Source organism: Scyliorhinus torazame, chromosome X (assembly GCF_047496885.1).
Source record: "Scyliorhinus torazame isolate Kashiwa2021f chromosome X, sScyTor2.1, whole genome shotgun sequence".
Taxonomy (NCBI): Eukaryota; Metazoa; Chordata; class Chondrichthyes; order Carcharhiniformes; family Scyliorhinidae; genus Scyliorhinus; species Scyliorhinus torazame.
Genome location: NC_092738.1, coordinates 31,227,704 through 31,254,753, shown reverse-complemented (window position 1 = coordinate 31,254,753; position 27,050 = coordinate 31,227,704). Strand labels below are relative to the sequence as shown.

At 44.7% G+C, this 27,050-nt stretch overlaps 1 protein-coding gene across 3 annotated transcripts; it reads left to right on the top strand.

Moving 5' to 3' along the window:
- Positions 1 to 18,629: 18,629 nt before the first annotated feature.
- On the top strand, positions 18,630 to 27,050 carry cox14 (cytochrome c oxidase assembly factor COX14). Of its 3 annotated transcripts, none has more exons than XM_072493977.1 (2): positions 18,630 to 18,724; positions 26,721 to 27,050. In XM_072493977.1, the coding sequence occupies exon 2, from the start codon at positions 26,731 to 26,733 to the stop codon at positions 26,905 to 26,907; it is 177 nt and encodes a 58-aa protein (XP_072350078.1). In that variant the 5' UTR covers positions 18,630 to 18,724; positions 26,721 to 26,730; the 3' UTR covers positions 26,908 to 27,050. The 3 variants fall into 3 exon arrangements, with proteins under 3 accessions (XP_072350078.1, XP_072350080.1, XP_072350079.1); XM_072493979.1 differs by having other exon boundaries at positions 18,643 to 18,738; XM_072493978.1 differs by having other exon boundaries at positions 18,650 to 18,765.

The window sequence follows — 27,050 nt, the reverse complement described above, 5'->3', positions numbered from 1 at the left end:
CACGTGGAATCTGAGGCTCAACATTGTGAATCATGTCTTCATTCACCTCTGTAACCGACACAGGTATAAATCTATTTGGGGGAAGGCATTAGGTTCGGATGCGAGTCAATAGACAGCGCTGCCTCACTCCTATTTGGAGAGAAGTATTTTCAGTGAATCCACCTCAGCACAGATAAAATCCAAGAGTTCCAGCTTTGTCATGAGGGTCGCATCAAAACTCTATATACATTTTGTAAATTAATTGCAGCATTGTAATTGAGGTTCCTGAGCCTTGTATGCTCTGTCATCTTTTATAAACCACAACTTGTCCGATACATTGCTGATGACCACCCTGTTCCTGTCTAATTACTGGGTGGATGTGCAAAGCAGTTGATGTGTAAAAACCACTGACTCACACTAAATTGTTCTCGAGCTCATTGAGATCCCCTTTTTTGTGTTTGGAGATCACAACTGCATTCTGGAAAACAGGATATGTGTACTTCAAAGTAAATCCTAGTCGGAAGGATGGCACTGAGGTGAGTTTTGTTCAAATTAATTTACAGGATGTGGGCGTCGCTGGCTAGGCAGCATTTCTTGCCCATCCCTAATTGCCCTCTAGAAGGTGGTGGTGAGCTGCCTTCTTAGAGTCATAGAGTTCGACAGCACAGAAAGGCCTTTTGCCCATCACGTCTGCACCGGTCAAAAACAACCACCTAACTATAGCACAGTGGTTAGCACCGTTGCTTCACAGCGTCAGGGTCCCAGGTTCGATTCCTGGCTCAGGTCACTGTCTGTGCGGAGTCTGCACGTTCTCCCCGTGTCTGCGTGGGTTTCCTCCGGGTGCTCCGGTTTCCTCCCACAAGTCCCGAAAGACATGCTGTTGGGTGAATTGGACATTCTGAATTCTCCCTCTGTGACCCGAACAGGCGCCGGAATGTGGCGACGAGGGGATTCTCACAGTAACTTCATTGCAGTGTTGATGTAAGCCTACTTGTCACACTAATAAAGATTATTATTATTGTCCCATTTTCCAGCACTTGGCCCATAGCCTTGCATGCCTTGGCCACTTGACGGCTGCAGTTTATGTGGTGTAGGTACAGCCATATTGCTAGTAGGGAGAGAGCTCCAGGATTTTGACCCAGTGACAGTGAAGGAACTGAGATATATTTCCAAGTCGGGATGGTGACTTAGATCGGAATTTCCAGGTGGTGGTGTTCCCAGGTGTCCGTGACCTTCGAGATGGCAGTGGTTGTAGGTTTGGAATGTGCTGCCTAAGGTGAGTTCCTGCAGTGCGCTTTGTAAATGGTACACACAGCTGCCCCTGTATGTCGGTGTTTTGAGGAGAACCAGCAATCAATATTTTCTGTATTCCAACAAAAGGGCACTTGCATATGACTGAGCCTTGAGACCGAGATCGTTCATGAATTGTTTGTGGATGGGGTGCCAATCAAGCGGGCTGCTTTGTCCTGGTTGGTGTTGAGCTTTATTTTAATAAATTTAGAGTACCCAATTCATTTTTTCCCATTAAGGGGCAATTTAGCGTGGCCAATCCACCTAACCTGCACATATTTGGGTTGTGGGGGCGAAACCCACGCAAACACGGGGAGAATGTGCAAACTCCACACGGACAGTGACCCAGAGCCGGGATCGAACCTGGGACCTCGGCGCCATGAGGCAGCAGGGCTATCCCACTGTGCCTCCCTGCTGCCCCGGTGTTGAGCTTCTTGAGTGTTGATGGAGCTGCCCTCATCCAGGCAAGTGGAGAGTATTCCACTACGCTCCTGACTTGTGCCTTGTAGATGACGGACAGGCTTTGGGGGGTCAGGAGGTGAGTTACCAGCCACAGGATTCCCAGCCTCTGACTTGTTCTTGTACATACCCACAGAATTTATATTTGTTCTGTCCCGAATATTTGTAATATTTCTCGCCTGTCCCTAATATTTGTAATATTTCTCACCCGTCCCTAATATTTGTAATATTTCTCGCCCGTCCCTAATATTTGTAATATTTGTGTTGTCCTTAATATTTGTCCCATCCCCAATATTTGTCGCCCGTCAATAATATTTGTAATATTTCTCACCCGTCCCTAATATTTCTCGCCTGTCCCTAACATTTATAATTGTTGTCGCCTGTCCCTAATATTTGTAATATTTCTCCCCGTCCCTAATATTCGGAATATTTCTCCCCGTCCCTAATATTTGTAATATTTCTCCCCCTCCCTAATATTTGTAATATTTCTCCCCGTCCCTAATATTTGTAATATTTCTCCCCGTCCCTAATATTTGTAATATTTCTCCCCCTCCCTAATATTTGTAATATTTCTCGCCCGTCCCTAATATTTGTAATAATTCGCCCACGTCCCTAATATTTGTAATATTTCTCCCCGTCCCTAATATTTGTAATAATTCTCCCACGTCCCTAATATTTGTAATAATTCTCCCACGTCCCTAATATTTGTAATAATTCTCCCCATCCCTAATATTTGTAATAATTCTTCCACGTCCCTAATATTTGTAATAATTCTCCCACGTCCCTAATATTTGTAATAATTCTCCCCGTCCCTAATATTTGTAATAATTCTCCCACGTCCCTAATATTTGTAATAATTCTCCCCGTCCCTAATATTTGTAATAATTCTCCCCCGTCCCTAATATTTGTAATAATTCTCCCCGTCCCAAATATTTGTAATAATTCTCCCCGTCCCTAATATTTGTAATAATTCTCCCCCGTCCCTAACATTTGTAATAATTCTCCCCGCCCCTAATATTTGTAATGATTCTCCCACATCCCTAATATTTGTAATAATTCTCCCCGTCCCTAATATTTGTAATATTTCTCCCCCGTCCCTAATATTTGTAATAATTCTCCCCCGTCCCTGATATTTGTAATAATTCTCCCCGTCCCTAATATTTGTAATAATTCTCCCACGTCCCTAATATTTGTAATAATTCTCCCACGTCCCTAATATTTGCAATAATTCTTCCCCGTCCCTAATATTTGTAATAATTCTCCCCGTCTCTAATATTTGTAATAATTCTCCCACGTCCCTAATATTTGCAATAATTCTCCCACATCCCTAATATTTGTAATAATTCTCCCCGTCCCTAATATTTGTAATATTTCTCCCCGTCCCTAATATTTGTAATAATTATCCCCCGTCCCTAATATTTGTAATAATTCTCCCCATCCCTAATATTTGTAATAATTCTCCCCCGTCCCTAATATTTATAATAATTCTCCCCGTCCCTAATATTTGTAATAATTCTCCCACGTCCCTAATATTTGTAATAATTCTCCCCGTCCCTAATATTTGTAATGATTCTCCCACGTCCCTAATATTTGTAATATTTCTCCCCGTCCCTAATATTTGTAATAATTCTCCCCGTCCCTAATATTTGTAATAATTCTCCCCGTCCCTACTATTTGTAATGATTCTCCCCGTCCCTAATATTTGTAATGATTCTCCCACGTCCCTAATATTTGTAATGATTCTCCCCCGTCCCTAATATTTGTAATGATTCTCCCCGTCCCTAATATTTGTAATAATTCTCCCACGTCCCTAATATTTGTAATAATTCTCCCACGTCCCTACTATTTGTAATGATTCTCCCCGTCCCTAATATTTGTAATGATTCTCCCACGTCCCTAATATTTGTAATGATTCTCCCCCGTCCCTAATATTTGTAATGATTCTCCCCGTCCGTAATATTTGTAATAATTCTCCCACGTCCCAAATATTTGTAATAATTCTCCCACGTCCCTAATATTTGTAATGATTCTCCCCCGTCCCTAATATTTGTAATGATTCTCCCCGTCCCTAATATTTGTAATAATTCTCCCACGTCCCTAATATTTGTAATAATTCTCCCCGTCCCTAATATTTGTAATGATTCTCCCACGTCCCTAATATTTGTAATGATTCTCCCCCGTCCCTAATATTTGTAATGATTCTCCCCGTCCCTAATATTTGTAATAATTCTCCCACGTCCCTAATATTTGTAATAATTCTCCCACGTCCCTAATATTTGTAATAATTCTCCCCGTCCCTAATATTTGTAATAATTCTCCCCCGTCCCTAATATTTGTAATAATTCTCCCACGTCCCTAATATTTGTAATAATTCTCCCCGTCCCTAATATTTGTAATAATTCTCCCACGTCCCAAATATTTGTAATAATTCTCCCCGTCCCTAATATTTGTAATAATTCTCCCCGTCCCTAATATTTGTAATAATTCTCCCACGTCCCTAATATTTGTAAAAATTCTCCCCCGTCCCTAATATTTGTAATGATTCTCCCCGTCCCTAATATTTGTAATGATTCTCCCCGTCCCTAATATTTGTAATAATTCTCCCCGTTCTTAATATTTGTAATAATTCTCCCCCGTCCCTAATATTTGTAATGAATCTCCCCGTCCCAAATATTTGTAATAATTCTCCCCGTCCCTAATATTTGTAATGATTCTCCCACGTCCCTAATATTTGTAATGATTATCCCCGTCCCTAATATTTGTAATAATTCTCCCCGTCCCTAATATTTGTAATAATTCTCCCCGTCCCTAATATTTGTAATAATTCTCCCCGTCCCTAATATTTGTAATAATTCTCCCACGTCCCTAATATTTGTAATAATTCTCCCACGTCCCTAATATTTGTAATAATTCTCCCCGTCCCTAATATTTGTAATAATTCTCCCCGTCCCTAATATTTGTAATAATTCTCCCCGTCCCTAATATTTGTAATAATTCTCCCACGTCCCTAATATTTGTAATAATTCTCCCACGTCCCTAATATTTGTAATAATTCTCCCCCGTCCCTAATATTTGTAATAATTCACCCACGTCCCTAATATTTGTAATAATTCTCCCCCGTCCCTAATATTTATAATAATTCTCCCCGTCCCTAATATTTGTAATAATTCTCCCACGTCCCAAATATTTGTAATAATTCTCCCCGTCCCTAATATTTGTAATAATTCTCCCACGTCCCAAATATTTGTAATGATTCTCCCCGTCCCTAATATTTATAATGATTCTCCCACGTCCCTAATATTTGTAATAATTCTCCACGTCCCTAATATTTGTAATAATTCTCCCCGTCCCTAATATTTGTAATAATTCTCCCACGTCCCTAATATTTGTAATAATTCTCCCACGTCCCTAATATTTGTAATAATTCTCCCCGTCCCTAATATTTGTAATAATTCTCCCACGTCCCTAACATTTGTAATAATTCTCCCCCGTCCCTAATATTTATAATAATTCTCCCCGTCCCTAATATTTGTAATAATTCTCCCACGTCCCTAATATTTGTAATAATTCTCCCCGTCCCTAATATTTGTAATAATTCTCCCCGTCCCTAATATTTGTAATAATTCTCCCACGTCCCTAATATTTGTAATAATTCTCCCCGTCCCTAATATTTGTAATAATTCTCCCCGTCCCTAATATTTGTAATAATTCTCCCCCGTCCCTAATATTTGTAATAATTCTCCCCGTCCCTAATATTTGTAATAATTCTCCCCGTCCCTAATATTTGTAATAATTCTCCCACGTCCCTAATATTTGTAATAATTCTCCCCGTCCCTAATATTTGTAATAATTCTCCCCGTCCCTAATATTTGTAATAATTCTCCCCGTCCCTAATATTTGTAATAATTCTCCCACGTCCCTAATATTTGTAATAATTCTCCCCGTCCCTAATATTTGTAATAATTCTCCCCGTCCCTAATATTTGTAATAATCCTCCCACGTCCCTAATATTTGTAATAATTCTCCCCGTCCCTAATATTTGTAATAATTCTCCCCGTCCCTAATATTTGTAATAATTCTCCCCGTCCCTAATATTTGTAATAATTCTCCCCGTCCCTAATATTTGTAATAATTCTCCCCGTCCCTAATATTTGTAATAATTCTCCCCGTCCCTAATATTTGTAATAATTCTCCCACGTCCCTAATATTTGTAATAATTCTCCCCGTCCCTAATATTTGTAATAATTCTCCCACGTCCCTAATATTTGTAATAATTCTCCCCGTCCCTAATATTTGTAATAATTCTCCCCGTCCCTAATATTTGTAATAATTCTCCCCGTCCCTAATATTTGTCATAATTCTCCCCGTCCCTAATATTTGTAATAATTCTCCCCGTCCCTAATATTTGTAATAATTCTCCCCGTCCCTAATATTTGTAATAATTCTCCCCGTCCCTAATATTTGTAATAATTCTCCCCGTCCCTAATATTTGTAATAATTCTCCCACGTCCCTAATATTTGTAATAATTCTCCCACGTCCCTAATATTTGTAATAATTCTCCCCCGTCCCTAATATTTGTAATAATTCTCCCCGTCCCTAATATTTGTAATAATTCTCCCACGTCCCTAATATTTGTAATAATTCTCCCACGTCCCTAATATTTGTAATAATTCTCCCACGTCCCTAATATTTGTAATAATTCTCCCACGTCCCTAATATTTGTAATAATTCTCCCCGTCCCTAATATTTGTAATAATTCTCCCACGTCCCTAATATTTGTAATAATTCTCCCACGTCCCTAATATTTGTAATAATTCTCCCACGTCCCTAATATTTGTAATAATTCTCCCCGTCCCTAATATTTGTAATAATTCTCCCACGTCCCTAATATTTGTAATAATTCTCCCCGTCCCTAATATTTGTAATAATTCTCCCACGTCCCTAATATTTGTAATAATTCTCCCCGTCCCTAATATTTGTAATAATTCTCCCCGTCCCTAATATTTGTAATAATTCTCCCCGTCCCTAATATTTGTAATAATTCTCCCCGTCCCTAATATTTGTAATAATTCTCCCCGTCCCTAATATTTGTAATAATTCTCCCCGTCCCTAATATTTGTAATAATTCTCCCACGTCCCTAATATTTGTAATAATTCTCCCCCGTCCCTAATATTTGTAATAATTCTCCCCGTCCCTAATATTTGTAATAATTCTCCCCGTCCCTAATATTTGTAATAATTCTCCCATGTCCCTAATATTTGTAATAATTCTCCCACGTCCGTAATATTTGTAATAATTCTCCCACGTCCCTAATATTTGTAATAATTCTCCCCCGTCCCTAATATTTGTAATAATTCTCCCCGTCCCTAATATTTGTAATGATTCTCCCACGTCCCTAATATTTGTAATAATTCTCCCCGTCCCTAATATTTGTAATAATTCTCCCACGTCCCTAATATTTGTAATAATTCTCCCACGTCCCTAATATTTGTAATAATTCTCCCACGTCCCTAATATTTGTAATAATTCTCCCCCGTCCCTAATATTTGTAATAATTCTCCCCCGTCCCTAATATTTGTAATAATTCTCCCACGTCCCTAATATTTGTAATAATTCTCCCCGTCCCTAATATTTGTAATAATTCTCCCACGTCCCTAATATTTGTAATAATTCTCCCACGTCCCTAATATTTGTAATAATTCTCCCCCGTCCCTAATATTTGTAATAATTCTCCCCCGTCCCTAATATTTGTAATAATTCTCCCCGTCCCTAATATTTGTAATAATTCTCCCCCGTCCCTAATATTTGTAATAATTCTCCCCGTCCCTAATATTTGTAATAATTCTCCCACGTCCCTAATATTTGTAATAATTCTCCCCGTCCCTAATATTTGTAATAATTCTCCCACGTCCCTAATATTTGTAATAATTCTCCCCGCCCCTAATATTTGTAATAATTCTCCCCGTCCCTAATATTTGTAATAATGCTCCCCCGTCCCTAATATTTGTAATAATTCTCCCCGTCCCTAATATTTGTAATAATTCTCCCCGTCCCTAATATTTGTAATAATTCTCCCACGTCCCTAATATTTGTAATAATTCTCCCACGTCCCTAATATTTGTAATAATTCTCCCCGTCCCTAATATTTGTAATAATTCTCCCACGTCCCTAATATTTGTAATAATTCTCCCCGCCCCTAATATTTGTAATAATTCTCCCACGTCCCTAATATTTGTAATAATTCTCCCCCGTCCCTAATATTTGTAATAATTCTCCCACGTCCCTAATATTTGTAATAATTCTCCCACGTCCCTAATATTTGTAATAATTCTCCCCCGTCCCTAATATTTGTAATAATTCTCCCACGTCCCTAATATTTGTAATAATTCTCCCACGTCCCTAATATTTGTAATAATTCTCCCCGTCCCTAATATTTGTAATAATTCTCCCCGTCCCTAATATTTGTAATAATTCTCCCACGTCCCTAATATTTGTAATAATTCTCCCCCGTCCCTAATATTTGTAATAATTCTCCCCGTCCCTAATATTTGTAATAATTCTCCCCGTCCCTAATATTTGTAATAATTCTCCCACGTCCCTAATATTTGTAATAATTCTCCCACGTCCCTAATATTTGTAATAATTCTCCCCGTCCCTAATATTTGTAATAATTCTCCCCATCCCTAATATTTGTAATAATTCTCCCCGTCCCTAATATTTGTAATAATTCTCCCCGTCCCTAATATTTGTAATAATTCTCCCCGTCCCGAATATTTGTAATAATTCTCCCCGTCCCTAATATTTGTAATAATTCTCCCACGTCCCTAATATTTGTAATAATTCTCCCCCGTCCCTAATATTTGTAATAATTCTCCCCGTCCCTAATATTTGTAATAATTCTCCCCGTCCCTAATATTTGTAATAATTCTCCCACGTCCCTAATATTTGTAATAATTCTCCCACGTCCCTAATATTTGTAATAATTCTCCCCGTCCCTAATATTTGTAATAATTCTCCCCGTCCCTAATATTTGTAATAATTCTCCCCGTCCCTAATATTTGTAATAATTCTCCCCGTCCCTAATATTTGTAATAATTCTCCCCGTCCCTAATATTTGTAATAATTCTCCCACGTCCCTAATATTTGTAATAATTCTCCCACGTCCCTAATATTTGTAATAATTATCCCCGTCCCTAATATTTGTAATAATTCTCCCCGTCCCTAATATTTGTAATAATTCTCCCCCGTCCCTAATATTTGTAATAATTCTCCCCGTCCCTAATATTTGTAATAATTCTCCCCGTCCCTAATATTTGTAATAATTCTCCCACGTCCCTAATATTTGTAATAATTCTCCCCCGTCCCTAATATTTGTAATAATTCTCCCCGTCCCTAATATTTGTAATAATTCTCCCCGTCCCTAATATTTGTAATAATTCTCCCCGTCCCTAATATTTGTAATAATTCTCCCCGTCCCTAATATTTGTAATAATTCTCCCACGTCCCTAATATTTGTAATAATTCTCCCCGTCCCTAATATTTGTAATAATTCTCCCCCGTCCCTAATATTTGTAATAATTCTCCCCCGTCCCTAATATTTGTAATAATTCTCCCCGTCCCTAATATTTGTAATAATTCTCCCCGTCCCTAATATTTGTAATAATTCTCCCCGTCCCTAATATTTGTAATAATTCTCCCACGTCCCTAATATTTGTAATAATTCTCCCACGTCCCTAATATTTATAATAATTCTCCCCGTCCCTAATATTTGTAATAATTCTCCCCGTCCCTAATATTTGTAATAATTCTCCCCGTCCCTAATATTTGTAATAATTCTCCCCCGTCCCTAATATTTGTAATAATTCTCCCCGTCCCTAATATTTGTAATAATTCTCCCACGTCCCTAATATTTGTAATAATTCTCCCCGTCCCTAATATTTGTAATAATTCTCCCCCGTCCCTAATATTTGTAATAATTCTCCCCCGTCCCTAATATTTGTAATAATTCTCCCACGTCCCTAATATTTGTAATAATTCTCCCCGTCCCTAATATTTGTAATAATTCTCCCCGTCCCTAATATTTATAATAATTCTCCCCCATCCCTAATATTTGTAATAATTCTCCCCGTCCCTAATATTTATAATAATTCTCCCCGTCCCTAATATTTGTAATAATTCTCCCCCGTCCCTAATATTTGTAATAATTCTCCCCGTCCCTAATATTTGTAATAATTCTCCCCGTCCCTAATATTTGTAATAATTCTCCCCGTCCCTAATATTTGTAATAATTCTCCCACGTCCCTAATATTTGTAATAATTCTCCCACGTCCCTAATATTTGTAATAATTCTCCCACGTCCCTAATATTTGTAATAATTCTCCCCGTCCCTAATATTTGTAATAATTCTCCCCGTCCCTAATATTTATAATAATTCTCCCCGTCCCTAATATTTGTAATAATTCTCCCCCGTCCCTAATATTTGTAATAATTCTCCCCGTCCCTAATATTTGTAATAATTCTCCCCGTCCCTAATATTTGTAATAATTCTCCCCGTCCCTAATATTTGTAATAATTCTCCCCGTCCCTAATATTTGTAATAATTCTCCCCGTCCCTAATATTTGTAATAATTCTCCCACGTCCCTAATATTTGTAATAATTCTCCCCGTCCCTAATATTTGTAATAATTCTCCCCCGTCCCTAATATTTGTAATAATTCTCCCCGTCCCTAATATTTGTAATAATTCTCCCACGTCCCTAATATTTGTAATAATTCTCCCACGTCCCTAATATTTGTAATAATTCTCCCCGTCCCTAATATTTGTAATAATTCTCCCCGTCCCTAATATTTGTAATAATTCTCCCCGTCCCTAATATTTGTAATAATTCTCCCCCGTCCCTAATATTTATAATAATTCTCCCCGTCCCTAATATTTGTAATAATTCTCCCACGTCCCTAATATTTGTAATAATTCTCCCCCGTCCCTAATATTTGTAATAATTCTCCCCGTCCCTAATATTTGTAATAATTCTCCCCGTCCCTAATATTTGTAATAATTCTCCCCGTCCCTAATATTTGTAATAATTCTCCCACGTCCCTAATATTTGTAATAATTCTCCCCGTCCCTAATATTTGTAATAATTCTCCCCGTCCCTAATATTTGTAATAATTCTCCCCGTCCCTAATATTTGTAATAATTCTCCCCGTCCCTAATATTTGTAATAATTCTCCCCGTCCCTAATATTTGTAATAATTCTCCCCCGTCCCTAATATTTGTAATAATTCTCCCCGTCCCTAATATTTGTAATAATTCTCCCCGTCCCTAATATTTGTAATAATTCTCCCCGTCCCTAATATTTGTAATAATTCTCCCCGTCCCTAATATTTGTAATAATTCTCCCACGTCCCTAATATTTGTAATAATTCTCCCCGTCCCTAATATTTGTAATAATTCTCCCCGTCCCTAATATTTGTAATAATTCTCCCCCGTCCCTAATATTTGTAATAATTCTCCCCGTCCCTAATATTTGTAATAATTCTCCCACGTCCCTAATATTTGTAATAATTCTCCCCGTCCCTAATATTTGTAATAATTCTCCCCCGTCCCTAATATTTGTAATAATTCTCCCCGTCCCTAATATTTGTAATAATTCTCCCCGTCCCTAATATTTGTAATAATTCTCCCCGTCCCTAATATTTGTAATAATTCTCCCCGTCCCTAATATTTGTAATAATTCTCCCCGTCCCTAATATTTGTAATAATTCTCCCACGTCCCTAATATTTGTAATAATTCTCCCCGTCCCTAATATTTGTAATAATTCTCCCCGTCCCTAATATTTGTAATAATTCTCCCACGTCCCTAATATTTGTAATAATTCTCCCCGTCCCTAATATTTGTAATAATTCTCCCCCGTCCCTAATATTTGTAATAATTCTCCCCCGTCCCTAATATTTGTAATAATTCTCCCCGTCCCTAATATTTGTAATAATTCTCCCCGTCCCTAATATTTGTAATAATTCTCCCACGTCCCTAATATTTGTAATAATTCTCCCCGTCCCTAATATTTGTAATAATTCTCCCCGTCCCTAATATTTGTAATAATTCTCCCCGTCCCTAATATTTGTAATAATTCTCCCCGTCCCTAATATTTGTAATAATTCTCCCACGTCCCTAATATTTGTAATAATTCTCCCCGTCCCTAATATTTGTAATAATTCTCCCCGTCCCTAATATTTGTAATAATTCTCCCCGTCCCTAATATTTGTAATAATTCTCCCCGTCCCTAATATTTGTAATAATTCTCCCCCGTCCCTAATATTTGTAATAATTCTCCCCGTCCCTAATATTTGTAATAATTCTCCCCGTCCCTAATATTTGTAATAATTCTCCCCGTCCCTAATATTTGTAATAATTCTCCCCGTCCCTAATATTTGTAATAATTCTCCCCGTCCCTAATATTTGTAATAATTCTCCCCGTCCCTAATATTTGTAATAATTCTCCCCCGTCCCTAATATTTGTAATAATTCTCCCCCGTCCCTAATATTTGTAATAATTCTCCCCGTCCCTAATATTTGTAATAATTCTCCCCGTCCCTAATATTTGTAATAATTCTCCCCCGTCCCTAATATTTGTAATAATTCTCCCCGTCCCTAATATTTGTAATAATTCTCCCCGTCCCTAATATTTGTAATAATTCTCACCGTCCCTAATATTTGTAATAATTCTCCCCGTCCCTAATATTTGTAATAATTCTCCCCGTCCCTAATATTTGTAATAATTCTCCCCGTCCCTAATATTTGTAATAATTCTCCCACGTCCCTAATATTTGTAATAATTCTCCCCGTCCCTAATATTTGTAATAATTCTCCCCGTCCCTAATATTTGTAATAATTCTCCCCGTCCCAAATATTTGTAATAATTCTCCCCGTCCCAATATTTGTAATAATTCTCCCCGTCCCTAATATTTGTAATAATTCTCCCCGTCCCAAATATTTGTAATAATTCTCCCCGTCCCTAATATTTGTAATAATTCTCCCACGTCCCAAATATTTGTAATAATTCTCCCCGTCCCTAATATTTGTAATAATTCTCCCCGTCCCTAATATTTGTAATAATTCTCCCCGTCCCAAATATTTGTAATAATTCTCCCCGTCCCTAATATTTGTAATAATTCTCCCACGTCCCTAATATTTGTAATAATTCTCCCCGTCCCTAATATTTGTAATAATTCTCCCCCGTCCCCTAATATTTGTAATAATTCTCCCCGTCCCTAATATTTGTAATAATTCTCCCCGTCCCTAATATTTATAATAATTCTCCCCGTCCCTAATATTTGTAATAATTCTCCCCGTCCCTAATATTTGTAATAATTCTCCCCCGTCCCTAATATTTGTAATAATTCTCCCGTCCCTAATATTTGTAATAATTCTCCCACGTCCCTAATATTTGTAATAATTCTCCCCGTCCCTAATATTTGTAATAATTCTCCCCCGTCCCTAATATTTGTAATAATTCTCCCCGTCCCTAATATTTGTAATAATTCTCCCCCGTCCCTAATATTTGTAATAATTCTCCCCGTCCCTAATATTTGTAATAATTCTCCCACGTCCCTAATATTTGTAATAATTCTCCCCGTCCCTAATATTTGTAATAATTCTCCCCCGTCCCTAATATTTGTAATAATTCTCCCCGTCCCTAATATTTGTAATAATTCTCCCACGTCCCTAATATTTGTAATAATTCTCCCCGTCCCTAATATTTGTAATAATTCTCCCCGTCCCCTAATATTTGTAATAATTCTCCCCGTCCCTAATATTTGTAATAATTCTCCCCCGTCCCTAATATTTGTAATAATTCTCCCCGTCCCTAATATTTGTAATAATTCTCCCACGTCCCTAATATTTGTATAATTCTCCCCCGTCCCTAATATTTGTAATAATTCTCCCCGTCCCTAATATTTGTAATAATTCTCCCACGTCCCTAATATTTGTAATAATTCTCCCCGTCCCTAATATTTGTAATAATTCTCCCCGTCCCTAATATTTGTAATAATTCTCCCCGTCCCTAATATTTGTAATAATTCTCCCCCGTCCCTAATATTTGTAATAATTCTCCCCGTCCCTAATATTTGTAATAATTCTCCCACGTCCCTAATATTTGTAATAATTCTCCCCCGTCCCTAATATTTGTAATAATTCTCCCACGTCCCTAATATTTGTAATAATTCTCCCCCGTCCCTAATATTTGTAATAATTCTCCCCGTCCCTAATATTTGTAATAATTCTCCCCGTCCCTAATATTTGTAATAATTCTCCCCCGTCCCTAATATTTGTAATAATTCTCCCCGTCCCTAATATTTGTAATAATTCTCCCCACGTCCCTAATATTTGTAATAATTCTCCCCGTCCCTAATATTTGTAATAATTCTCCCCCGTCCCTAATATTTGTAATAATTCTCCCCGTCCCTAATATTTGTAATAATTCTCCCCCGTCCCTAATATTTGTAATAATTCTCCCCGTCCCTAATATTTGTAATAATTCCTCCCCGTCCCTAATATTTGTAATAATTCTCCCCCGTCCCTAATATTTGTAATAATTCTCCCCGTCCCTAATATTTGTAATAATTCTCCCCGTCCCTAATATTTGTAATAATTCTCCCCGTCCCTAATATTGTAATAATTCTCCCCGTCCCTAATATTTGTAATAATTCTCCCCGTCCCTAATATTTGTAATAATTCTCCCCGTCCCTAATATTTGTAATAATTCTCCCACGTCCCTAATATTTGTAATAATTCTCCCCCGTCCCTAATATTTGTAATAATTCTCCCCGTCCCTAATATTTGTAATAATTCTCCCCGTCCCTAATATTTGTAATAATTCTCCCCTGTCCCTAATATTTGTAATAATTCTCCCGTCCCTAATATTTGTAATAATTCTCCCCCGTCCCCTAATATTTGTAATAATTCTCCCCGTCCTAATATTGTAATAATTCTCCCCGTCCCTAATATTTGTAATAATTCTCCCCGTCCCTAATATTTGTAATAATTCTCCCCGTCCCTAATATTTGTAATAATTCTCCCACGTCCCTAATATTTGTAATAATTCTCCCCGTCCCTAATATTTGTAATAATTCTCCCCGTCCCTAATATTTGTAATAATTCTCCCCGTCCCTAATATTTGTAATAATTCTCCCACGTCCCTAATATTTGTAATAATTCTCCCCGTCCCTAATATTTGTAATAATTCTCCCCCGTCCCTAATATTTGTAATAATTCTCCCCCGTCCCTAATATTTGTAATAATTCTCCCCGTCCCTAATATTTGTAATAATTCTCCCACGTCCCTAATATTTGTAATAATTCTCCCCGTCCCTAATATTTGTAATAATTCTCCCCGTCCCTAATATTTGTAATAATTCTCCCCGTCCCTAATATTTGTAATCATTCTCCCCGTCCCTAATATTTGTAATAATTCTCCCCGTCCCTAATATTTGTAATAATTCTCCCCGTCCCTAATATTTGTAATAATTCTCCCCGTCCCTAATATTTGTAATAATTCTCCCCCGTCCCTAATATTTGTAATAATTCTCCCCGTCCCTAATATTTGTAATAATTCTCCCACGTCCCTAATATTTGTAATAATTCTCCCCGTCCCTAATATTTGTAATAATTCTCCCCGTCCCTAATATTTGTAATAATTCTCCCACGTCCCTAATATTTGTAATAATTCTCCCACGTCCCTAATATTTGTAATAATTCTCCCCGTCCCTAATATTTGTAATAATTCTCCCACGTCCCTAATATTTGTAATAATTCTCCCCCGTCCCTAATATTTGTAATAATTCTCCCACGTCCCTAATATTTGTAATAATTCTCCCCGTCCCTAATATTTGTAATAATTCTCCCCGTCCCTAATATTTGTAATAATTCTCCCACGTCCCTAATATTTGTAATAATTCTCCCACGTCCCTAATATTTGTAATAATTCTCCCCGTCCCTAATATTTGTAATAATTCTCCCACGTCCCTAATATTTGTAATAATTCTCCCCGTCCCTAATATTTGTAATAATTCTCCCACGTCCCTAATATTTGTAATAATTCTCCCCGTCCCTAATATTTGTAATAATTCTCCCACGTCCCTAATATTTGTAATAATTCTCCCACGTCCCTAATATTTGTAATAATTCTCCCCGTCCCTAATATTTGTAATAATTCTCCCCGTCCCTAATATTTGTAATAATTCTCCCACGTCCCTAATATTTGTAATAATTCTCCCCGTCCCTAATATTTGTAATAATTCTCCCACGTCCCTAATATTTGTAATAATTCTCCCACGTCCCTAATATTTGTAATAATTCTCCCCGTCCCTAATATTTGTAATAATTCTCCCACGTCCCTAATATTTGTAATAATTCTCCCCGTCCCTAATATTTGTAATAATTCTCCCACGTCCCTAATATTTGTAATAATTCTCCCACGTCCCTAATATTTGTAATAATTCTCCCACGTCCCTAATATTTGTAATAATTCTCCCCGTCCCTAATATTTGTAATAATTCTCCCACGTCCCTAATATTTGTAATAATTCTCCCCGTCCCTAATATTTGTAATAATTCTCCCACGTCCCTAATATTTGTAATAATTCTCCCCGTCCCTAATATTTGTAATAATTCTCCCACGTCCCTAATATTTGTAATAATTCTCCCCGTCCCTAATATTTGTAATAATTCTCCCCCGTCCCTAATATTTGTAATAATTCTCCCACGTCCCTAATATTTGTAATAATTCTCCCACGTCCCTAATATTTGTAATAATTCTCCCCCGTCCCTAATATTTGTAATAATTCTCCCCGTCCCTAATATTTGTAATAATTCTCCCACGTCCCTAATATTTGTAATAATTCTCCCACGTCCCTAATATTTGTAATAATTCTCCCCGTCCCTAATATTTGTAATAATTCTCCCCGTCCCTAATATTTGTAATAATTCTCCCACGTCCCTAATATTTGTAATAATTCTCCCCGTCCCTAATATTTGTAATAATTCTCCCCGTCCCTAATATTTGTAATAATTCTCCCACGTCCCTAATATTTGTAATAATTCTCCCCGTCCCTAATATTTGTAATAATTCTCCCACGTCCCTAATATTTGTAATAATTCTCCCACGTCCCTAATATTTGTAATAATTCTCCCCGTCCCTAATATTTGTAATAATTCTCCCCGTCCCTAATATTTGTAATAATTCTCCCACGTCCCTAATATTTGTAATAATTCTCCCCGTCCCTAATATTTGTAATAATTCTCCCCGTCCCTAATATTTGTAATAATTCTCCCCGTCCCTAATATTTGTAATAATTCTCCCCGTCCCTAATATTTGTAATAATTCTCCCCCGTCCCTAATATTTGTAATAATTCTCCCCGTCCCTAATATTTGTAATAATTCTCCCCGTCCCTAATATTTGTAATAATTCTCCCCGTCCCTAATATTTGTAATAATTCTCCCACGTCCCTAATATTTGTAATAATTCTCCCACGTCCCTAATATTTGTAATAATTCTCCCCGTCCCTAATATTTGTAATAATTCTCCCCGTCCCTAATATTTGTAATAATTCTCCCCGTCCCTAATATTTGTAATAATTCTCCCCGTCCCTAATATTTGTAATAATTCTCCCCCGTCCCTAATATTTGTAATAATTCTCCCACGTCCCTAATATTTGTAATAATTCTCCCACGTCCCTAATATTTGTAATAATTCTCCCCGTCCCTAATATTTGTAATAATTCTCCCCGTCCCTAATATTTGTAATAATTCTCCCCCGTCCCTAATATTTGTAATAATTCTCCCCGTCCCTAATATTTGTAATAATTCTCCCCGTCCCTAATATTTGTAATAATTCTCCCCGTCCCTAATATTTGTAATAATTCTCCCACGTCCCTAATATTTGTAATAATTCTCCCACGTCCCTAATATTTGTAATAATTCTCCCCGTCCCTAATATTTGTAATAATTCTCCCCGTCCCTAATATTTGTAATAATTCTCCCCGTCCCTAATATTTGTAATAATTCTCCCCGTCCCTAATATTTGTAATAATTCTCCCCCGTCCCTAATATTTGTAATAATTCTCCCACGTCCCTAATATTTGTAATAATTCTCCCCGTCCCTAATATTTGTAATAATTCTCCCCATCCCTAATATTTGTAATAATTCTCCCCGTCCCTAATATTTGTAATAATTCTCCCCCGTCCCTAATATTTGTAATAATTCTCCCCCGTCCCTAATATTTGTAATAATTCTCCCACGTCCCTAATATTTGTAATAATTCTCCCCGTCCCTAATATTTGTAATAATTCTCCCCCGTCCCTAATATTTGTAATAATTCTCCCCGTCCCTAATATTTGTAATAATTCTCCCCGTCCCTAATATTTGTAATAATTCTCCCCGTCCCTAATATTTGTAATAATTCTCCCCGTCCCTAATATTTGTAATAATTCTCCCCGTCCCTAATATTTGTAATATTTCTCCCCGTCCCTAATATTTGTAATAATTCTCCCCGTCCCTAATATTTGTAATAATTCTCCCCGTCCCTAATATTTGTAATAATTCTCCACGTCCCTAATATTTGTAATAATTCTCCCCGTCCCTAATATTTGTAATAATTCTCCCCGTCCCTAATATTTGTAATAATTCTCCCCGTCCCTAATATTTGTAATAATTCTCCCCGTCCCTAATATTTATAATAATTCTCCCACGTCCCTAATATTTGTAATAATTCTCCCACGTCCCTAATATTTGTAATAATTCTCCCCCGTCCCTAATATTTGTAATAATTCTCCCCGTCCCTAATATTTGTAATAATTCTCCCCGTTTCATTGGGCAGAATGGGGCGGGATTCCCCCTGAAGGCGGAGTCAGCGGGAGGAGTGACGGGAGGCCCGGATAGGGACCCGGGGAGCGAGGCAGCGCCGGAGGCTCGGATACTGGGACTCGGTGACGGGGTGAGGGGATTGAGGTGCGGAGGGAGGGAGACGCGTTCTGGGTGAGTGCGGGGCCTCGGGGTCCGGCTGGTTTGAGCCCCGCTCCAGGCGCAGCGGCTGCGAGTTGATTTCGTGCCGGGGAAGCGACACTGACACCTGCGGCGGGACTCGGACTCGAGCCTCTTGTTGGAAATGCGGCTCTGAGCGGAGGCCACGGGCTCCAGTTAGAAACGGCCCTGCTGGCGGAGCAGCTTTGGCGGCTTCGTCTGTAACCCGGATCTCCCGCCCCGCGAGACCGTCTCCGCCCGCCGGACACAGCCCCGGCCCGGGTTACAGACACCGGGCCCGGGCACAGCCCCGGCCTGGGTTACAGACACCGGGCACCGCCCCGGCCTGGGTTACAGACACCGGGCCCGGGCACAGCCCCGGCCTGGGTTACAGACACCGGGCACCGCCCCGGCCTGGGTTACAGACACCGGGCCCGGGCACAGCCCCGGCCTGGGTTACAGACACCGGGCCCGGGCACAGCCCCGGCCTGGGTTACAGACACCGGGCACAGCCCCGGCCTGGGTTACAGACACCGGGCCCGGACACAGCCCCGGCCTGGGTTACAGACACCGGGCCCGGGCACAGCCCCGGCCTGGGTTACAGACACCGGGCCCGGACACAGCCCCGGCCTGGGTTACAGACACCGGGCCCGGGCACAGCCCCGGCCTGGGTTACGGACACCGGGCCTGGGCACAGCCCCTGCCTGGGTTACAGACACTGGGCCCGGGCACAGCCCCGGCCTGGGTTACAGACACCGGGCCCGGGCACAGCCCCGGCCTGGGTTACAGACACCGGGCCCGGACACAGCCCCGGCCTGGGTTACAGACACCGGGCCCGGGCACAGCCCCGGCCTGGGTTACGGACACCGGGCCTGGGCACAGCCCCTGCCTGGGTTACAGACACTGGGCCCGGGCACAGCCCCGGCCTGGGTTACGGACACCGGGCCCGGGCACAGCCCCGGCCTGGGTTACAGACACCGGGCCCGGGCACAGCCCCGGCCTGGGTTACAGACACCGGGCCCGGACACAGCCCCGGCCTGGGTTACAGACACCGGGCCCGGACACAGCCCCGGCCTGGGTTACAGACACCGGGCCCGGACACAGCCCCGGCCTGGGTTACAGACACCGGGCCCGGGCACAGCCCCGGCCTGGGTTACAGACACCGGGCCCGGGCACAGCCCCGGCCTGGGTTACAGACACCGGGCCCGGACACAGCCCCGGCCTGGGTTACAGACACCGGGCCCGGGCACAGCCCCGGCCTGGGTTACAGACACCGGGCACAGCCCCGGCCTGGGTTACAGACACCGGGCACAGCCCCGGCCTGGGTTACAGACACCGGGCACAGCCCCGGCCTGGGTTACAGACACCGGGCACAGCCCCGGCCTGGGTTACAGACACCGGGCCCGGGCACAGCCCCGGCCTGGGTTACAGACACCGGGCACAGCCCCGGCCTGGGTTACAGACACCGGGCCCGGGCACAGCCCCGGCCTGGGTTACAGACACCGGGCCCGGGCACAGCCCCGGCCTGGGTTACAGACACCGGGCACAGCCCCGGCCTGGGTTACAGACACCGGGCACAGCCCCGGCCTGGGTTACAGACACCGGGCACAGCCCCGGCCTGGGTTACAGACACCGGGCACAGCCCCGGCCTGGGTTACAGACACCGGGCCCGGGCACAGCCCCGGCCTGGGTTACAGACACCGGGCACAGCCCCGGCCTGGGTTACAGACACCGGGCACAGCCCCGGCCTGGGTTACAGCCCCGGCCCCGGTTACAGACACCAGGCCCAGGCACAGCCCCGGCCCAGGTTACAGACACCGGGCACAGCCCCGGCCCGGGTTACAGACACCGGGCACAGCCCCGGCCTGGGTTACAGACACCGGGCACAGCCCCGGCCTGGGTTACAGACACCGGGCACAGCCCCGGCCTGGGTTACAGACACCGGGCACAGCCCCGGCCGGGGTTACGGCCCCGGTTACAGACACCGGGCCCAGGCACAGCCCCGGCCCAGGTGACAGACACCGGGCACAGCCCCGGCCTGGGTTACAGACACCGGGCACAGCCCCGGCCTGGGTTACAGCCCCGGCCCCGGTTACAGACACCGGGCCCAGGCACAGCCCCGGCCTGGGTTACAGCCCCGGCCCGCGTTACAGACACCGGGCCCAGGCACAGCCCCGGCCCGGGTTACAGTCCTTGCCCGGGTTACAGACACCGGGCCCAGGCACAGTCCCGGCCCGGGTTACAGACACCGGGCCCAGGCACAGCCCCGGCCCGGGTTACAGTCCTTGCCCGGGTTGCGACACCGGGCCCAGGCACAGCCCCGGCCCGGGTTACAGTCCTTGCCCAGGTTACAGACACCGGGCCCGGGTTACAGACACCGGGCCCAGGCACAGCCCCGGCCCGGGTTACAGTCCTTGCCCGGGTTACAGACACCGGGCCCGGATTACAGACACTGGGCCCAGGCACAGCCCCGGCCCGGGTTAGAGTCCTTGCCCAGGTTACAGACACTGGGCCCAGGCACAGCCCCGGCCCGGGTTACAGTCCTTGCCCGGGTTACAGACACCGGGCCCAGGCACAGCCCCGGCCCGGGTTACAGTCCTTGCCCGGGTGACCGACACCGGGCCCAGGCACAGCCCCGGCCCGGGTTACAGTCCTTGCCCGGGTGACCGACACCGGGCCCAGGCACAGCCCCGGCCCGGGTTACAGTCCTTGCCCGGGTTACAGACACCGGGCCCAGGCACAGCCCCGGCCCGGGTTACAGTCCCGGCCCGGGTGACCGACACCGGGCCCAGGCACAGCCCCGGCCCGGGTTAAAGTCCTTGCCCGGGTGACCGACACCGGGCCCAGGCACAGCCCCGGCCCGGGTTACAGTCCCGGCCCGGGTGACCGACACCGGGCCCAGGCACAGCCCCAGCCCGGGTTACAGTCCTTGCCTGGGTTACAGGCACCGGGCCCAGGCACAGCCCCGGCCCGGGTTACAGTCCCGGCCCGGGTGACCGACACCGGGCCCAGGCACAGCCCCACCCCGGGTTACAGTCCTTGCCCGGGTTACAGACACCGGGCCCAGGCACAGCCCCAGCCCGGGTTACAGTCCTTGCCCGGGTTACAGACACCGGGCCCAGGCACAGCCCCGGGTTACAGTCCTTGCCCGGGTTACCGACACCGGGCCCAGGCACAGCCCCGGGTGACAGTCCTTGCCCGGGTTACAGACACCGGGCCCAGGCACAGCCCCGGCCCGGGTTACAGTCCCGGCCTGGGTTACAGACACTGGGCCCAGGCACAGCCCCGGCCTGGGTTACAGTCCCGGCCCGGGTTACAGACACCGGGCCCAGGCACAGCCCCGGCCTGGGTTACAGTCCTTGCCCGGGTTACAGACACCGGGCCCAGGCACAGCCCCAGCCCGGGTTACAGTCCCGGCCCGGGTTACGGACACCGGGCCCAGGCACAGCCCCAGCCCGGGTTACAGTCCTTGCCCGGGTTACAGACACCAGGCCCAGGCACAGCCCCGGCCTGGGTTACAGTCCTTGCCCGGGTTACAGACACCGGGCCCAGGCACAGCCCCGGCCTGGGTTACAGACACCGGGCCCAGGCACAGCCCCAGCCCGGGTTACAGTCCCGGCCCGGGTTACAGACACCGGGCCCAGGCACAGCCCCGGCCTGGGTTACAGTCCTTGCCCGGGTTACAGACACCGGGCCCAGGCACAGCCCCGGCCTGGGTTACAGACACCGGGCCCAGGCACAGCCCCAGCCCGGGATACAGTCCCGGCCCGGGTTACAGACACCGGCCCCAGGCACAGCCCCGGCCTGGGTTACAGACACCGGGCCCAGGCACAGCCCCAGCCCGGGTTACAGACACCGGGCCCAGGCACAGCCCCAGCCCGGGTTACAGACACCGGGCCTAGGCACAGCCTCAGCCAGGGTTACAGACACCGGGCCCGGGCACAGCCCCGGCCTGGGTTACGGACACCGGGCCCGGGCACAACCCCGGCTTGGGTTACGGACACCGGGCCCGGGCACAGCCCCGGCCTGGGTTACGGACACCGGGCCCGGGCACAGCCCCGGCCTGGGTTACGGACACCGGGCCCGGGCACAGCCCCGGCCTGGGTTACGGACACCGGGCCCGGGCACAGCCCCGGCCTGGGTTACGGACACTGGGCCCGGGCACAGCCCCGGCCTGGGTTACGGACACCGGGCCCGGGCACAGCCCCTGCCTGGGTTACAGACACTGGGCCCGGGCACAGTCCCTGTCTGGGTTACAGACACCGGGCACGGGCACAGCCCCTGTCTGGGTTATGGACACTGCCCGGGCACAGCCCCTGCCTGGGTTACGGATACCGGGCCTGGGTTACAGACACCGGGCCCAGCCCTTGCCTGGGTTACAGACACTGGGCCCGGGCACAGCCCCGGCCCGGGTTATGGACACTGGGCCCGGGTACAGTCCCTGCCTGGGTTACAGCCCTGGCCTGGGTTCACTGAGCTGATGCTGGGGGAAGGGAATGTGTAATGTCCAGGTCGGACTGTCCATAGTTTTGATTTGTTTGTTATTTGTCAGTTAAAATCGAGATACATTTTAGAGACGCACCCGAGCCAGTGTGTGTGGGTTCTATTATTGCAGTGTGGGTTTATTTGTACAATTTCTTACAGAGGACATTGTGGTATTTAGTGGACTGGAATTGCAGTGCTAGTTAGCAGACAATGGGGAAAAAAAAAGAATTTGCCAGCAACTCTTACCCACCTGAAAAAATGTAATATACCATTCCCTGATTAGTTTGCTTCTGGTGTTTTCTCCCCAGTACTGTTAATCGTGGCTCTGTCTGTTGCACTGTTGCCTAAGTCAGAAAACTGTTGGTTTATGTACCAGGACATTAACAGAAAAATCAAGGCTGAACATCCAGTGGAGTACTGAGGGAGTTCTGCATTGTTAGTGGTGCCAGCTTTTAAACCAAGGCATCATCTGCATCTCTGGATGTCAAGGATCCTCTGGCACTATTTCAAGGAAGAGCAGGACAATTCCCCGTTGACCCAGCAGTTTTTATTGCAGAATTGTTAGCGCAGTACGCCATTTAGCTCATCGTGTCCGTACCTGGGGCGAGATTCTCCGGTATCGGCGCGATGTCCGCCGACCGGCACCCAAAACAGCGCAAATCAGTCGGGCATCGCGCCGCCCCAAAGGTGCGGAATGCTCCGCATCTTGGGGGGCCGAGCCCCAACCTTAAGGGGCTAGGCCCGCACCGGATGAATTTCCGCACCGGACGGATTTCCGCCCCGCCAGCTGGCGGAAAAGGCCTTTGGTGCCCCGCCAGCTGGCGCGGAAATGACATCTCCTGGCGGCGCATGCGTGGGAGCGCTAGCGGCCGCTGACGGCATTCCCGCGCATGCGCAGTGGAGGGAGTCTCTTCCGCCTCCGCCATGGTGGAGACCGTGGCGAAGGCGGAAGGGAAAGAGTGCCCCCCGGCACAGGCCCGTACGCGGATCGGTGGGCCCCGATCGCGGGCCAGGCCACCGTGGGGGCACCCCCCGGGGCCAGATCGGCCCGCGGCCCCCCCCCCCCCCAGGACCCCGAAGTCTGCCCGCGCCGCCTTGTCCCGCCGGTAAGGTAGGTGGTTTAATCTACGCCGGCGGGACAGGCATTTTAGCAGCGGGACTTTGGCCCATCCGGGCCAGAGAATCGGGGGGGGGGGGGCGCCAACCGGAGCGGCGCGATTCCCGTCCCCGCCGAATCTCCAGTGCCGGAGAATTCGGCACCCGGCGGGGGCGGGATTCACGCCAGCCCCCGGTGATGGGTCAGAGAATCTCACCCCAGTTCTCCAAATGAGCAATTCACCATTTCCACACCGTCTCCCTGTAACTCTGCCCATTCTTCCTTTTCAGATAAGTCTAATTCCCTCTTGAATGTCTCGATTGTACCTGCCTCGATCACGCTCGCAGGTGGCATATTCCAGATCTCAACTACTTACTGCATTAAAAATATTTCCTCGTGGCATCATTCACTAATGGGAACAGTTTCTCCATCTACTCTGTCCAGATCCCTCATGACAGCCTCAATCAAATTTCTTCCCAACCTTCTCCAAGGTGCACCTATGTAACTGAAGTTCTTCAGTCTTGGAACCATCCTCGTGAATTTTTACTGCACTCTAATGCCTTCACATCTTTCCTAAATCCGGAGACTCAGAATTGGACACATCTTTCCTAAATCCGGAGACTCAGAATTGGATACAAGTCCAACTGAAGCTGAACTAGTGTTTTATCCAAGTTTAACATAATTGACTCGATGGGCTGAATGGCCTCCTGCACTGTAAATTCGATGAAGGTTATAACCTTGCTTTTGTACCTATGCCTCTATTAACAAAGCCTACAATACTGGTTTATTAACCATGATTTCAACCAATCTTGCCCCCCCCCCCCCCCCCCCCCTCAATGACTTATGCATTCATACACCTGCACCCCCTTTTAGAATTGAACCATTATTGTCTCGTGTCCTTCCTGTGAATCACATCACACTTTTCTGCATTAAATTTCATCTGCCACTTTTGTCTCTCATTCCACCAACTTGTCTGTCTTTCATGAGTTCTACACCATCCTCCTCACTGTTCATAATACTTTCAAATTTCATATCATTTGCACATTCTGGAGTCGTGCCCTGTACGTAAGGTCTAGAAATCACTCGAGCACTGACCCATGGGAAACTTCGCTACAAACCTTCCTCCAGTCTGTAAAGCATCCATTAACCACTACTCTGTTTCCTGTCACTCAGCCAATTTTGTACCCATATTGCTCCTCCTTTCACTTTATTCCATGAATTTTGCTCTCAAGTCTGTTATGGGGCACTTTATCTTTTGGAAGTCCACTTACACCACATCAACAGCAGTTACCTCTTCAAAACTCTCCAGTTAGTTAAACACAATCTCCCTTTGACTAACCTGCTGGCTTTTCTTAACTGGAATTTGCCCAAGTCACAGTTAATGTTATTGATTATTGTATCTAGAAGCTTCCCCACCACCGAGGTTAAACTGTTGTGTCCTGTAGTTTCTGGGCTTATCTTTGTACCTTTTGAACAAGGGTGCAACATTTACAATTCTCCAGTCCTCTGGCTCCATTCCGGAGTCTCAGGACGACTGGAAAATTATGGTCAATATCTCTCCAATTTCCCTCCGTATCCTTGGATGCATCTTGGTGGACCAGTTGCCTCACAGCACAAAGGACCCAGGTTCGATTCTGACCTTGGGTGACTCTGGAGTTTGCACGTTCTCCCACAGTCCTAAAGATGTGGTTAGGTGGATTGGCCATGTTAAATTGCTCCTTAGCGTCCAAAGATGTGTACGTTAGATAGGATTACGGGGATAGGGTGGGTACGGTGCTCTTTCAGAGGGCCAGTGCAGACATGATGGGCCAAATGGCCCCCTTCTGCACTGGAGAGATTCTATGGATTCATCCAGTCCTGGTGCCTTTCAATAACTCTTCCATCCCTCAATCAGCATCAAAAAACAATTATCTCATTATCACAGAAAATGCTGGACAATCTCAGCAGGTCTGACAGCATCTGTGGGGAGAGAAGGGAGCTAACATTGTGAGTCTGGATGACACTCTGTCAAAGGTGGAGAGAAGTGGAAATAGGGTCAGATTTATACTGTACTGGGGAGAGCGGTGGGGCTGGATAGGGGGCCAGCGATAGTTGGAGATTGACAAAGATGTCGAGGACAGAAGTCAAAAGGAATGTAAATGGGGGGGGGGTGATTAAGGCTCAAAAGGGTCACTGTCGGCACCCTTAGCCTTAATCACCGCAGTAATTTGCTTTTATCTCATCACATTGTGGGAGTTTGCTGTGCAAATTGCCTGTCATGTTTCCAACTTTAAAGCAGTGACCTCCATTTATAGAACTTCATTGCTGCAAAGCACTGAGACACCCTGTGATCATGAAAGATTTTAGAAAGGTTCAAGTCTTTGTTTCTAAAGCTGTGCGTGTGTTTCAGATCTGCCACAATGGTGTCCTCCAAAAGACTTGCAGACCTTGGCTACAGGATGTTCTCGGGATCGATGATACTACTCACAGTATATGGTGGTTACCTGTGTAGTGCCCGTGCGTACCGTTTCTTCCAGAGGCAAAAGACCTTAAAGGCAGCGGCTGAAGAACAAGTCAATGAAATTGCAAAGGACTAAGCTGTCCTAGCCATGGGAAGCAAAAGCCTCTTTCTACCGTGTGACAAAAATGAATGATATTTAACTTTATGTAATGACCAGAATCCATTTTTAAAACCTATTCAGTAGAAAAATTAAAATGTGGATAGTTATGTTTAAGTTTC

Coding starts and splice junctions, on each gene's coding strand:
- cox14 (XM_072493977.1), top strand. CDS start 26,731: ATGGTGTCCTCCAAAAGACTTGCAGACCTTGGCTACAGGATGTTCTCG.